The sequence below is a fragment of the Heterocephalus glaber genome, unplaced genomic scaffold (assembly GCF_053883595.1).
Source record: "Heterocephalus glaber isolate CG9 unplaced genomic scaffold, H.glaber_assembly_v1.0 deba00001452, whole genome shotgun sequence".
Lineage (NCBI taxonomy): Eukaryota > Metazoa > Chordata > Mammalia > Rodentia > Bathyergidae > Heterocephalus > Heterocephalus glaber.
The window spans coordinates 19,808,744-19,821,108 of NW_028258302.1; the positions used below are offsets into that span (position 1 = coordinate 19,808,744).

General features: G+C 57.7%; 1 protein-coding gene across 33 annotated transcripts in view; it reads left to right on the top strand.

The window, feature by feature from the left end:
* Positions 1 to 12,116, top strand: part of Rap1gap (RAP1 GTPase activating protein) — a 61,400-nt gene extending 49,284 nt beyond the window's left edge. For 9 of the 33 annotated variants that reach the window (XM_021263012.2, XM_021263011.2, XM_087215641.1 and 6 more), the window contains 11 exons: positions 254 to 325; positions 1,086 to 1,172; positions 1,606 to 1,743; positions 3,622 to 3,753; positions 5,763 to 5,840; positions 6,644 to 6,753; positions 7,662 to 7,775; positions 9,338 to 9,461; positions 10,090 to 10,192; positions 10,521 to 10,624; positions 11,154 to 12,116. In XM_021263012.2, coding sequence (XP_021118671.1) covers positions 254 to 325; positions 1,086 to 1,172; positions 1,606 to 1,743; positions 3,622 to 3,753; positions 5,763 to 5,840; positions 6,644 to 6,753; positions 7,662 to 7,775; positions 9,338 to 9,461; positions 10,090 to 10,192; positions 10,521 to 10,624; positions 11,154 to 11,474 — 1,383 coding nt within the window. In that variant the 3' untranslated portion in view covers positions 11,475 to 12,116. Of the gene's footprint in view, positions 1 to 253; positions 326 to 1,085; positions 1,173 to 1,605; positions 1,744 to 3,621; positions 3,754 to 5,762; positions 5,841 to 6,643; positions 6,754 to 7,661; positions 7,776 to 9,337; positions 9,462 to 10,089; positions 10,193 to 10,489; positions 10,625 to 10,809; positions 10,848 to 11,153 lie in introns of all 33 variants that reach the window. The other 24 variants (XM_087215645.1, XM_087215648.1, XM_087215646.1 and 21 more) reach the window with 11 other exon arrangements.
* Positions 12,117 to 12,365: the final 249 nt, after the last annotated feature.

Genomic DNA, 12,365 nt, shown 5'->3' on the forward strand with positions numbered 1-12,365 from the left:
CCTTTCTCTAGCTCCTTTAACCTCCTCTACCTGCACCATCCTGATGATCCTGAAGTCTCCCCCACCTGGCCCCCACCTTTCAAATACAGGGCAAAGGTGGAGGAGCTGGAAGTTTGGTAAAAAGGATTTATCTACCCAGCAGTCACAGAGCCTCCCGACAGCATGGTAGGACAGGAGGCAAATTAGGGCTTCCTGGCTGATGTGGGAATGAGTAGCCCCCAGACTCCACAGGGACAGCTATTCTCCTTTCCAGGTCTCGGTCACTGCGAGAGATGATGTGCCCTTCTTTGGGCCCCCACTGCCCGACCCTGCTGTGTTCAGAAAGGTGAGAGGTTGCCCCCAGCCCTGGCCTGGCAGGGCAGGACTAAATGGTAGGGGTCTGGGGTGAGGCACACATTCCGTCTCATGAGGTTCTGAAGCCCTAAGCAGCTGTGGCCTGGCTTTTCTCTTCATTTTGATAAAAACTTTTTTTTTCTTTTTTTGTACTGGGGATCAAACTCAGGTCCTTGCACTTTCAAGGCAGGCAGTGTAACCACTGAGCTAAATCCCTGGCCCTTGATAAAAACTTTTTAAAACAGAAGGCCACAGAATAATAAACTGCATTTCTCATAGCAGACAGTGGCCTTTTATTTCTGCTGTCGTTTTTTTTTTTTTTTTTTTTTGTACCGGTGATCGAACTCTGGTCCTTGCACTTGTGTAGCAGGCGGCGAAACCACTGAGCTAAATCCCTGGCCCTCTGCTGTCTTTTTGACAGTCTTCTTTCCTCTAAAATGTCTGGGGAGAGGGGCACAAGTCTTTGTCACCTCTTAGAAACCACACTGCATAGCATGTTCTGCTACCCCAGGACAAGGCAATAGATCACCCCAACCCTAACATCTGTGGGGTTTGCTCTTCTGAAGGGTGGTAGCCATAAAGGGCACAGAGTCCCTCACAGGTGCCAGGGCTGAGAGCTGAGCCCCAGAGAGGCCTCCCCAGACTCCAGGGGGACATAGCTCAGGAGCTTCAGTCCTGACCCATAGCAGCTCAGGCCCTTGCTTCTTATTCCTGACTCCCCTTTCTCATCTTCTCTGCACGGGGGTTCCCAGGGGCCTGAGTTCCAGGAATTTTTGCTGACAAAGCTGATCAATGCTGAATATGCTTGCTACAAGGCAGAGAAGTTTGCCAAGCTGGAGGTGAGGATGCGCCGCTGGGGCTGTCTTCCCCTTCTAGTTTAGAATTTCCTTCCTACCCTAAAGGGAAAAGGCTTGTTCAGACTTTGGCCTTGGGCTAACTGGGGTGAGGGGGTGTTGGTGTGCAAATTCTGGAGGAGAGCAGGCTTGGATCAAGTGAGAGGAAGCAGGAGGACAGAGCCCAGAGGGCTGGGAGGTGGGCAGGCTGATGGTGTGCGTGGAGGAAGCTGGGGCCTGGGGACAGGAAGCAGGATCTTTGTGAAGAGCCCTAGGGGCTGCTTGACCTGTGGAGCAGCTAGAGTGAAGCCAGGGGGCTAGGCCCTTTCCACTTCCCACTGACTGAGAGGAAGTGGCCCTCAACTCAGGAGGGGACCATGATGTGAGCTGAGGGATGAGGGGTGGATCACCGGGGTCTCTCCTGATGGCCCGCCCGCAGGAGCGGACTCGCGCTGCCCTTCTGGAGACGCTGTATGAGGAACTCCACATCCACAGCCAGTCCATGATGGGCCTGGGTGGTGACGAGGACAAGATGGAAAATGGAGGTGGTGGAGGCGGCTTCTTTGAGTCTTTCAAGGTGAAGGGTCCCCCGGTTTCCTGGGCAGGAAGGGGCCCAGGGACTGGCTCTAGTGGAGCTAGGGCCAGGCTAATAGACAAGGTATGGGCATGGCCAGAGGTGAACTGGTTGGGTGGAGTCTGGAGTGGGCATGGCCCAGGGTGGGAGGTGTGCTCAGGGTCTTACTAAGGAGCTGTGGTACAGGTGAGATCCCCCTTGGGAGCGTAGATGTGGGGATGTGGTCTGCCGTGGTAGTTTGAGGCCGAGAGATTAAAGTGGGCTCTGGTTTGGGGAGGAGTTAATGATGGAGGTGGGGCCAAGCTGGGGCAAAGTCCACCTGGGAATTCATAAGGTTAGAGTCTTCTGGGTGGCAGCGAGGTGCTGCTGGTGTCGTGGGCTATGGCTGCCAGCTCACCTGGCAGAGAAGTGAGGGAAAGAAATAGAGGTCCCAGAGGACTGAGCGTCCCTTGGAGAGTGACCTGGCCTGTGTGAGCTGCCTTGGTTATCCCTGGCTTAGCTTAGTGCTAAGAGCACAGACTTCCTGGGTTCAGATCCCATCTCTAACACCTACAAGTTTGGCGTGCTCTGAGCCCCTTCCTTTACCTATTGAGTAGGGTAATGGGGTAATGGCCACTTACCTCATATATTTGTTCTCCTACTTTTTTTTTTTTTTGGTACCGGGGATCGAACTCGGCACCTTGCGCTGGCACGGCAGTCGCAGGAACCACTGAGCTAAATCCCTGCCCCACCTCATATGATTGTTGAGCTATCTGTAAAGCAGTTAGATTAGTGGGATGTAAGTTAAAAAGCAAAATGCAAAACCTGGCTCCTTCTCTTCAGCAACAGTCATCCAAAGTGAGAGGCAGAGATGGGCACCTCTTCCCCTTGGCAGGGCCTGTACTCAGCCAGGCTGCAGCCCCAGGTCCTGGCCTCTCTGCTCCTGCCTTGTCCACCCAGAGGAGGAGGACTGCTGATCCTCCAGGTGCCCAGCCGGGCCGCCTGAGTCTCAGGGCAGCTGTGAAGGAGGCTTGGGGGCTCATACAAGGGCGTCAGCCCAACTGCACAAAAGAAGCCACTGCAGACAGGGAGTAGTGAGAGGTGAACACAGACCTGAAGTGAATTTTTTTTGGTACCAGGGATCGAACTTGAAATGTGTTCTTTGAGGAGGGCTCCAATGGTGTCACATCTAGTAGGTGCCAGACAGGAGACCCAGGTTAGGTTGAAGAATTTCTCAGAGGCAGCAGAGTTCATAGTTCAGGACCTAGGATTTGGCATCTGGGCTCTAAGCTCACTTCTGCCTCAGTTTCATCTCTTGTAAAATGGGTATGATGACAGCCCCTACCTTGCAGGGTGGATTGAAAGGCAGAGAGAATGTGAAGTACCTCACCCCACAGTAAGCATGCCATATATGTAGATCAGTGTGAAAAAGTCAAGGAAGTAGGAAGATATAGAAAGCGAAAGAAGGAAAGGGAAGGTGGCGGAGAGAGAAAAGAAGGAAAGGGAGCGTGGAGTCCCTAAAAAGAAAGAAACTGAGATTTTGGAGGGCTCAGTATACACACATGATCATGGCTCAGGCTCTTCTGTAGTCCTCACAACAGACACCTGAGGCAGAGGCTCAGCATACAGCAGCCTGTGTGGCTCCAAGGCTCAAGGAGGCAAAGTGTCTTGCACCAGGCTACCCAGCAAGTTTGGGGCAGAGCAAGGCTCAAACTACCCTTAGGCATTCTGTGTACCTGCTTCTTGTGTGGCACATAGGGAAACTGAGACCTCATAAAGGGATGGGTCTGCCAAGAGTCACCCAGAGTAGCATTGGTGGGAGGGACCAGTTGCCTGGGCTCCTGGAATGCCCCAAGGTGGGGACTTGCCATGCCTCCTCCACCCCCACTTTCACCCTCACAGCGGGTCATCCGGAGTCGCAGCCAGTCCATGGACGCCATGGGGCTAAGCAACAAGAAGCCCAGCACGGTGTCCACCAGCCACAGTGGGAGCTTCACACCCAACAACCCTGACCTAGCCAAGGCAGCTGGAATAGTGAGTGTCCCTCACTCTCCCCTGCCCCTCCCTGGGGCCCTCAGTGCTCCTTGGCTCTTGAGATCTGGCCCCACCTCTCTCCATTGCCCTGCTGTCCACATGCCCTCCCTGGGCTCTGGACTTGGTCTAGCTGCTACTGTCCATGCGGAGTTAGGTGTCCTGGCCAGGACCCTGGGTACTGAGAGCCCTTCCCCAGTTCCTCCTCTTCCTGGCCCTTTATTCAGTCAGATGTCACTCTTCAGGTCAGCTCAGGGGCAGCCTCTGTGTCCCATTCCTCAATAAATACCTAATGTCTCTTGTGTGCTGGGAACCTGGCTGCTGTGTGGTACCTACTGTCAAGCCTTGGGTTTCTGGGGGCACCTACTGTGTGTCAGGCTGTGGGCACCCACTGTTTCAGGACCTGGGCTACTGTGTGCATATGCATTTTGTAAGCACCTACTGTGTGCCTGGCCCTGAGTTCCTGTGAGCACCTACTGTGTGCCTCCCCCTGGGCTGATGTGTGAGTACTTACTGTGTTAGGAAATGGATTGTTGTGTGAGCTTCAACTCCATAAGCACCAACTATGTGCCCAGGCCTAGGCTGCTGTATGAGCACCTCCTGTGTGTCAGGATCTGGGCTGCTGTGTGAATACATGATCTGTGCTAAGCCCTGGACATCAGTGAACACCTACTGTGTGTCAGGAAGTATGCTGCTGTGTGGGGATTTCCTCTGTGGCCTTCTACTGTGTGTCTGTAGCAGCCAAGGCCTTTGTGACTGTGGCTACTATCATGTGCCAGGAACCAGGCTTCTGTGTGGGCATCTCCTGAATGAGCCCTTCTTGTGTGACTACTGACTGTCTGCCAGGCCCTATGGGAGTCTACCCCTCCCACAGCAGGAGTGCTGGGTGTGCAGGGCAAACAGGCCTGCATCATGGACAGCTGCTTGGCACCACCTCGTGGCCACCCTGGACACTGCATCCACTGCTATGCTCCCCACTCAGCCAGTCGGCTACCGAGCCTTCTATCCATCTACCCTACCCATCCACCATCCACCTACCTGCCCATCTCTCCACCCACCCATTCATCTACCCAGCCAGCCAGTCAGCCAGCCGTCCACTCACCTATCCATTCATCCACCCACTTACCCCCCCATCTACCCATCCACCTACCCATCCACCTGCCAGTCCATCCACCTATCCATGTATCCATCCATCCATCCATCCATCTATCCATCCTCCCACCCTTTCTCCCTCCTTTACTTATTGACTGTCTACTGCATGCCAAGCCCTGTACTCAGTGCTGTGAGGCTGTGTCATGTGGCAGGAGGCACCTACACCCCTACCCTCAGCCTGCCCTATGGTCTGGTGTGGCTAGGGAAGCAAGGCGAGGCCTCTGCTGTCCAGCAGTCACTAAGCCCACTGTCATCTGAGGAGCTGGCCCGACCTGCCCCCAGCCGTGCCCTTCCTCCCCACGAGTGGTCCAGCCTCCTGTGGGTGGCCGCAGAGGGGCCCCGGGGACAGGACCAGGCCAGCAGCACCCACCATGGCAGTAACCAGACCCATTTCTGTTTTTCTTTTTGCACAACTCTCCCTTTCTTCATGTCACCTCCTTCTACTCCTCTCTTCCCTCCCTTGCCTCCTGCTCCTCCTGTTCACTCTGCCTTCTTGTACCTTTTCTTCTTTCCTCCTCCCACCTACCTATACCTGCCCCTTTCCACTCTTCCTGTCCTGGCTTTCCCTTCTTTCCGTCTCTATCTGTAACCCTCACTCTCTGGACCCATTTCTGTCCTCATCTGTCCATCTCCATGTCCCCTCTCACTCTCGAATGTGTCCCTGTCTCTGCATAATTACCTGTCACTCTTTGACCTCTCTGCTCTGTCTGTCCACATGCTTCACTTCTCCCTTCCCTGCCCTGTCTCTCCCATTTTGCCCCCTTTTTGTTTCTTCCTGCCTTTCCTTCTTACTGTGCTCGCTCTCCGCCCCCTCCCTCCCTTCCCCTCTCTCTCTGTTCCTGCCCTCTGCTGCTTGCCAGTCATTGCTTATTCCTGGGAAAAGTGCAAGTAGATTCGGACGCCGGGGCAGTGCCATAGGCATAGGAACCGTGGAAGAGGTTGTCATCCACAGGGCCACCGGCTCTGGAGGCTGCTGCACGCGCTGTTCTCCACTCGCTCTCAGGACGGAGGCCATATTGGGGACGTGGCCCCCTTGTCCCAGGACAGCCCCAAGGGCATGCAGGACAGAGTGCCAGCACCTCTCTGCACCTGCTTTGGGGCCTGGCACCTGGGCCAGAGCCAGTGGCCCTTGCCATTGGCTTCTGACCCTCCCTGGTCCCTACCAGGATCCAGAACCCAAAGACCCTCTGCCCAGCTGCACGTCCCCCAATATCGCTGGTTCAGCATGAAGCACCATCCCTCCCTCTGCCCCGACCCTCTCCCCACCATGAACTGGCTTGAAGGTCCTGCCCCTCCATGCCTTCTTGGGGCCTGCTGCCTGCCGGGGGCATCCACCATGGTGTGTGTGGAAATGGGGAAACCTTTCAGCTGCTGCTTCCCCAGACAGTGTGGAGGTTCTGAGAAGGGCAGGGCTGGTGAGGGGGTGTGGGCGGGGGCTGGGGGTGGGACCTCACTCTCACTGCCCTGAGGCTTCGAGTCCTGTGGGGCCCAGGGGGCGGGCGTGGTGGCCATTCTGAGGACCTGGCCTCGTCCCCTTCCATCCTGCAGTGGCCACCCCACCCCCAGGCTCCTGCCCTTCTCCTGTCCAGAGGTCCAGGGTGGCTCCGTGGGGCCCTCTCCCTGCTGCCCACATGCACACCTCTGCTCCTTTCTTGCTTGTCACTGCTGCTTCGGGGTGGGAGCTGTGGGGGGCACCGGGCTCCCAGGGCAGCTGAGTGCTAAACTGGGGCTTCTCCCGCAGTCCCTGATTGTCCCTGGGAAGAGTCCCACAAGGAAGAAGTCAGGCCCATTTGGCTCCCGCCGCAGCAGCGCCATCGGCATCGAGAACATCCAGGAGGTGCAGGAGAAGAGGTGGGTGAGGTATGGGAGGGATGCCTGCTCCCCCAGCCCTTCTCTGTGCCCCATCAGTGTCACAGCAGAGCAGGCTGTCCCCTTCCTGTCACACGGCTCCCTCTCGGCTCACCCTTACAGCTGTAGGTCTAAGTGACAGGGGCTTTGCCCAGGTCACACAGCCCACAAGGGGCAGAGCTGGGATTTGAGCCTTGGCCTGTCTGGCCATCCCGTGTCCTTGGCCACTAGGGTAGGAGTAAGTGCTGGCTTTGGGCAGGCCATGGGGTAGGCCGGAGCCTGTGAGTGCATGCATTGGCTACTGTGGCAGAGAGTAGCTCCTGGACATGGACTGTGTGACTGTGGGCAAGTCGTACTCCTCTGAGTTTTGTTATCCCAATGTGGAACACTGGGATAAGAAAACAGTGTGTGGTCCTGAGTTCGATCCCCACCCCCCCAAAAAAGGAAAGAAAGAAAACAGCATGTGGCTTCTGTGACAGTTTGGTTCCATGCATGTGACACAGGGATCAGAGGCATTAAGAACACCCCAAGAAAGGAGCTGGCACTGTCCTCACTGCCACCAGATTCCAGAATGCTATAAATCCTGAGTTTTAGTCTTGGCATTGCTATGTCCTAGCTGGGTGTCCCAGAGCAGGTCCCTTCCCATCTGAGCCCCAGCATCCTTACCTGTCTCACGGAACCATCATGCCCCCTCACACATAGGACCAGAGAAGTGTCCGGGTCCTGCCCCTGTAGCTCCTTTACTGTCTGCACACTCATTGGCCAGCCTGGCTAGGGAGCCCTGGGGACAGCAGCAGGCTGGCCCCTGAGGATAGGAGGTGTCTGTGACTTCCCTCATTGCCTGGGCCTCATTCTACCCTGATGCCAGGCCCCTGTGCTGAATCCCCTTGCTGCCCCCGTGTGCCCTGCAGGGAGAGTCCTCCGGCTGGCCAGAAGACTCCAGACAGTGGGCACGTCTCGCAGGAGCCCAAGTCAGAGAACTCTTCCACTCAGAGCTCCCCAGAGATGCCCACAGCCAAGAACAGGTTGGGCTTGTGGCTCGAAGAGCCAGGGTTTGGGAGTGGTGGGCTCATGCTTCCTGTCCCCTGGGCCCAGCTGCCCAGGAACCTTGGCACTGCCTCAGGAGGGCATCGAGGAGGCTGGGCATCCTCTCAGGTCCTCTTCTGACACTCTCCTGCCAAGTCTGGCATGTGGTGGTGAGCTGTGCACATGCAGGGCCCCCCTCCCACAGGTTGTGAGGTTGGTGTACCATAGCCAATACTCATTTCCAGATTTTAGGGATAAGAGGGAAATAGAGCAGTGGGCTGTGCTGAAGTGTGACCAGGGGCAGTCATATTATGGGTGCGTCTTCAGGGATGGTAACATTTGAACTGAGAGCCCTGCCAGGACTGGCCTGACAGAGAGAAGAGGGTTCCAGGTAAGGAGTCCAGCAAGTACAAAGCCCTGAGGATGCAAAGAAGGGGAACATGCAGTGGAGCCAAGAAAGCAAGGGATTGGGCCTGGCAGAAGCTGCGCTGGGTGGTGCAGGAATGAGGTCAGAGAAGGGAATGGTGGGGGGGCTTGGCACCTTGGAAGCTGCATGGGAGCTTTGAATTTTATGCTAAGGGAGACAAGGAGGTTTTGGGAGATTTGGTTTTACAGTGCTGGGAATTGAGCCAGGGGCTCATGCATGGTACCACTCAGCTGCAACTCCAGCCCATTTTTACTTTGAGATACCATCTCACTAAGTTGCCCAGGCTGCCTCAAACTCTTGATGCTCCTGCCTCTTCCTCTCAAGTAGCTGGGGTTACAGGCATCGCCACTGTACTCGCCCCTGTGGGAGACTTGAATTAGGAGGAGAGCAGGGCTCCCTCCCACCAGAGGCTGAATGTGCTGTGCAGAGAGGGCACGGGCATAGCCCAGAGACAAGGAGGAGCGGAGGCCTCCCTCGGCCCAGGTTGCTTGAGCCCCTCTCTGGGCTGGGCTCTGGGGGACAGAGAGGACTCAACATGGGCTGGAGCGTCAGGTGGACCAAGAGGCAGGAAACGGTAGGTGACAGGGACAGGGTATACAGGATCTAGAGTGATGGATTTTTGAAAGATTTGCTTTTCGGGATCTGAGACGAGGAGCGAGACTCCAGGCAGGAGACACAGTCGTGAGTAGAAAGTGGAATTGTGAGGGGTTAAGGAAGTAGGCCGTGGGGCTGTCTGTTTTCCCACCTATGGCCGAGTGACCCTGGGCTGTGTGCCCACCCTCTCGTGCCTTGATGTCCTCTCCTCTGTAAGATGGGTTGTAGAATGACAGCCCTGAGATCACTCAGGTGAGTGCTTAGCACAGTGCTGGGTAGTAAACACTAAACTAGGGTGGCTGGACTTTATCTGGCGGCGGCAGGAGCCATGAGAGAGTGTTAAGCAGGGGAGGGGCTGGTCAGAGCCACGTACGGGGAAGGACAGTGGGGTCCAGAGGGCAGAGGCCCGAGGAGCCATGCTGAGGCTGTGAAGGTGCCCGGTGGCCACAGGCTGGGCCTCCTGGGCAGGGAGTGAGGGAGCAGGGCCTGGTCGGGGCCACTGCAGGTGGACACTGGCTAATGGGGCGCCATCTGTGGCAGAGTGGAGACAGCAGCCCAGAGAACAGAGGTGCTGAAGGACTTTTCCCGCTCCTCGTCCAGTGCCAGCAGTTTCGCCAGTGTGGTGGAGGAGACGGAGGGCGTGGACGGGGAGGACACAGGCCTGGTGAGACACCCAAGGGTCCGGGTGTACCACAGTGCCCTAGAGCTGGGCTCTTGAGTCCCTGGAAATACTCTGGGCAGAAGTACAAGCCTGGCTGTGGCTAAGATGTGAGGAGGAGACCCAGGTCAAAGGAGTGGTGCAGACTGACACCCCTGCTCTGAGCACCCCCCCCCCCAAGGCGCTGCAGTGCTGTGCAGAGCTCGGTCTCGGCCTGTGAAGACCCCCTGGCACGCTCTTCCCACCACCCCACTCCCCTCTGCCTGGCTGACCTCCCTGTTCTTCTGCCAGGTTTCCCTCTGCCTTCTGAAAGCTGTCCTTGATGTCTAGTCCAGGAGAGTTAATGACCCTGCTTTACACTCTCACAGACCCCTGGACTTTGCCCTCAGTGGCCTTGGTCATTTTTCACTCAGCAAACCTTCGGTGGGCGCCTGCTTCTTGCCCAGCTCACTGCAGGTGCTGCAGGGAACAGGGCAGACCATGACCCTGCATGCAGGGCTTCTGGATGGGAATCTGCCTGGCTGGCCTCCTAGACTTCAGGCTCCCTGTGGCAGGGCCTGGCCTGGGAGGGCATCCCCAGATGTGTGGCAGACCTCAGGGGCAGTGAACAGGGCTAACCTCCCCACCTCCCCAGGAGAGCGTGTCGTCGTCAGGGACGCCCCAAAAGCGGGACTCCTTCCTCTACAGCACGTGGCTGGAGGACAGTGTCAGCACCACCAGTGGTGGCAGCTCCCCAGGTAAGGGGTGGCCCCCTGCAGAGGGTGGGGTGTCCTTGGGTAGGGGGTGGGGCCGAGTGCAGGGACCAGGTCTCATGTCCAGTGGCAGGCACAGGCTGTGGCCACCGCCGCCATGGGGGACAGTGGGGGATAGTGCTCTGGGGTAGATTGGAGGGCTGGTGGCTTCTGGAAGTCTCAGAGGGGCTGCCGGGGAGGTGCATTAGGGTGCAGGTCCCTAAGCAGGGACCAGATGGGCCTGGGGAGCACCTGTTCCAACTGCCCATCCATGCCGTCTCCCTGGTGCCTCTCGGTGGCCAGTGAGGTGGCTCCCTCCTACCCCCCTCCCCAGGCCTCTCCCGGTCACCCCACCCAGACGCCGGCAAGGTGGGGGACCCTGCGTGTCCCGAGATCAAGATCCAGCTGGAAGCGTCTGAGCCACACACTCCCCAGCTGGTATGAGTAGCCGCCTGGGGTCTGGGAGATGCCCCACTGGGGAGACTGGCTGTTGAGAGGGCATCAAGGGACCCAGGGGCCCGGGGATTCCCTCGGCCAGGACAGCCTGGGCACCACCGTGACTCGTGCTTCCCTGTGTCTCTTCTGCCCTGCCACCTGCCTCGTGGCGCCGCCTGTCCTCACAGGGCTGTTAGCCGGTCACCTGGGAAGTGGAATTGAGCAGGTCAGCCTGGGGCCCTGTGCTGGTGTGCACAGTGGGGACAGTTCAGGGAGAGGTGACCCTGGGTGAGAGCTAGCCTTCTGCCTCTCAGTGGTGGGGACTTGGGCCAGTCCTGCCCCTCACCTCAGGCTCCTCACCTGTGCAATGGGGTGGATGAACACTGCCTCACCTCTGCCTAAGAGCTGTTGGGGGGTGTGACACAGCCTGGAGGGAGCTTGGTGACTGCTCAGTAGGGGATGGAGGCACCTGGACCCGGGGGACCCCAGCTGCAGCCTGTGCTTCATGGTGTCTACCCACCTTCCCCTGCAGGTGAAGCTGCAGAAGCACAAGGTGAAGAGGCTGTGTCACGTCCAGGCAGCCAGGACCTCTGACCCCAAGGCCAACCCCAGCCCAGCTTCCCCGGCTTCCCCTTTCCCCTTGGCCCATCCATCTGGGCTGCCTCCGCAGGGCGGAGCCACCCAGACCTGGGGCTGGGAAGCTGCTGGCATGTTCCCAGCGGCCCAGGCTGGGGCTCTGGCCTCAGGCAGGGAGCAGTCAGCCAAAGCAGGACTGCAGGCCTGGCTTGCCCCACCCTGGGCCTTCGCCACCTCCCCTCTCGATCAGGGGAGCAAGGTGGGGGAGGGAGGCTGAGAGCTCAGTGTGGAGCTGACTTCGGAGGTGCCAGGATGAGTAGGGGGTGGGGCTGGGTGAGACACTGGCCTGGGAGTCCTGACTTCTGATCTGGTTCTGTGTGGGGCTGTCAAGTCACTCCTTCCTTGGTTGTCTTTGCCACACATGGACAAGATTATTTCAGAGGTTGCTGGAGGCCGTGATTCTACGCACCTGGCCCTGGGACTTCCCGTCACACCACCCTGTTTCTTGAGGTTCCCGAAAACCCAGGTGGGCTAATGGCCTGGGAGTTGGCTGTGCCCACCTGGACCCCCGAGCTCTACCACAGATTTGCCGATGCCCTTCCACTGCCTACACATGACAGACCAGTGACCCTTTCCGGGGGAAGGGAACCCACCCAGCTCTTCAGTCAGCGCCCAGCTTGACCCCTGCCATCCCCTACTCCTGGGCACTCCAGGCTGAGGGGTCTCTGCTGGCCCCCACGCCATGGAGGGACAGCCAGGCACAGCTGCTGTGAGTCCATGTCCTTGTGTGTGTCTCTCACACTTTTTAGGTGCCACGCCAAAGGCCAGCCTTCCGGCCCCAGCCCCACTTTGGAAGCCCTGTGGCCATGTGTATGTCAGTAACAGTTGTACAAAATAAATTCTATTTATCGCTATTGTATCTGGAGTTGGGCTGGCTTTGTGTGTGTGCTACCTGGACTGACCGTAAACAGACAGACCAGTGACACAAGTGGAGACACAAGTCTGCCCCCGTCACAGCTGCTCTGGGCTTAGGGATGCTTTCAAGGTCAAGGCACAGGGCTTGTGACTACTGGCCATGGCTTCCTCCCTGGGCACTCCCCTTCCTTCCTCTCTGTCCCCTTCTGCACAGCCTGGAGAGCATGGCTTCTGAGACGGGCAGGCCTTGAAG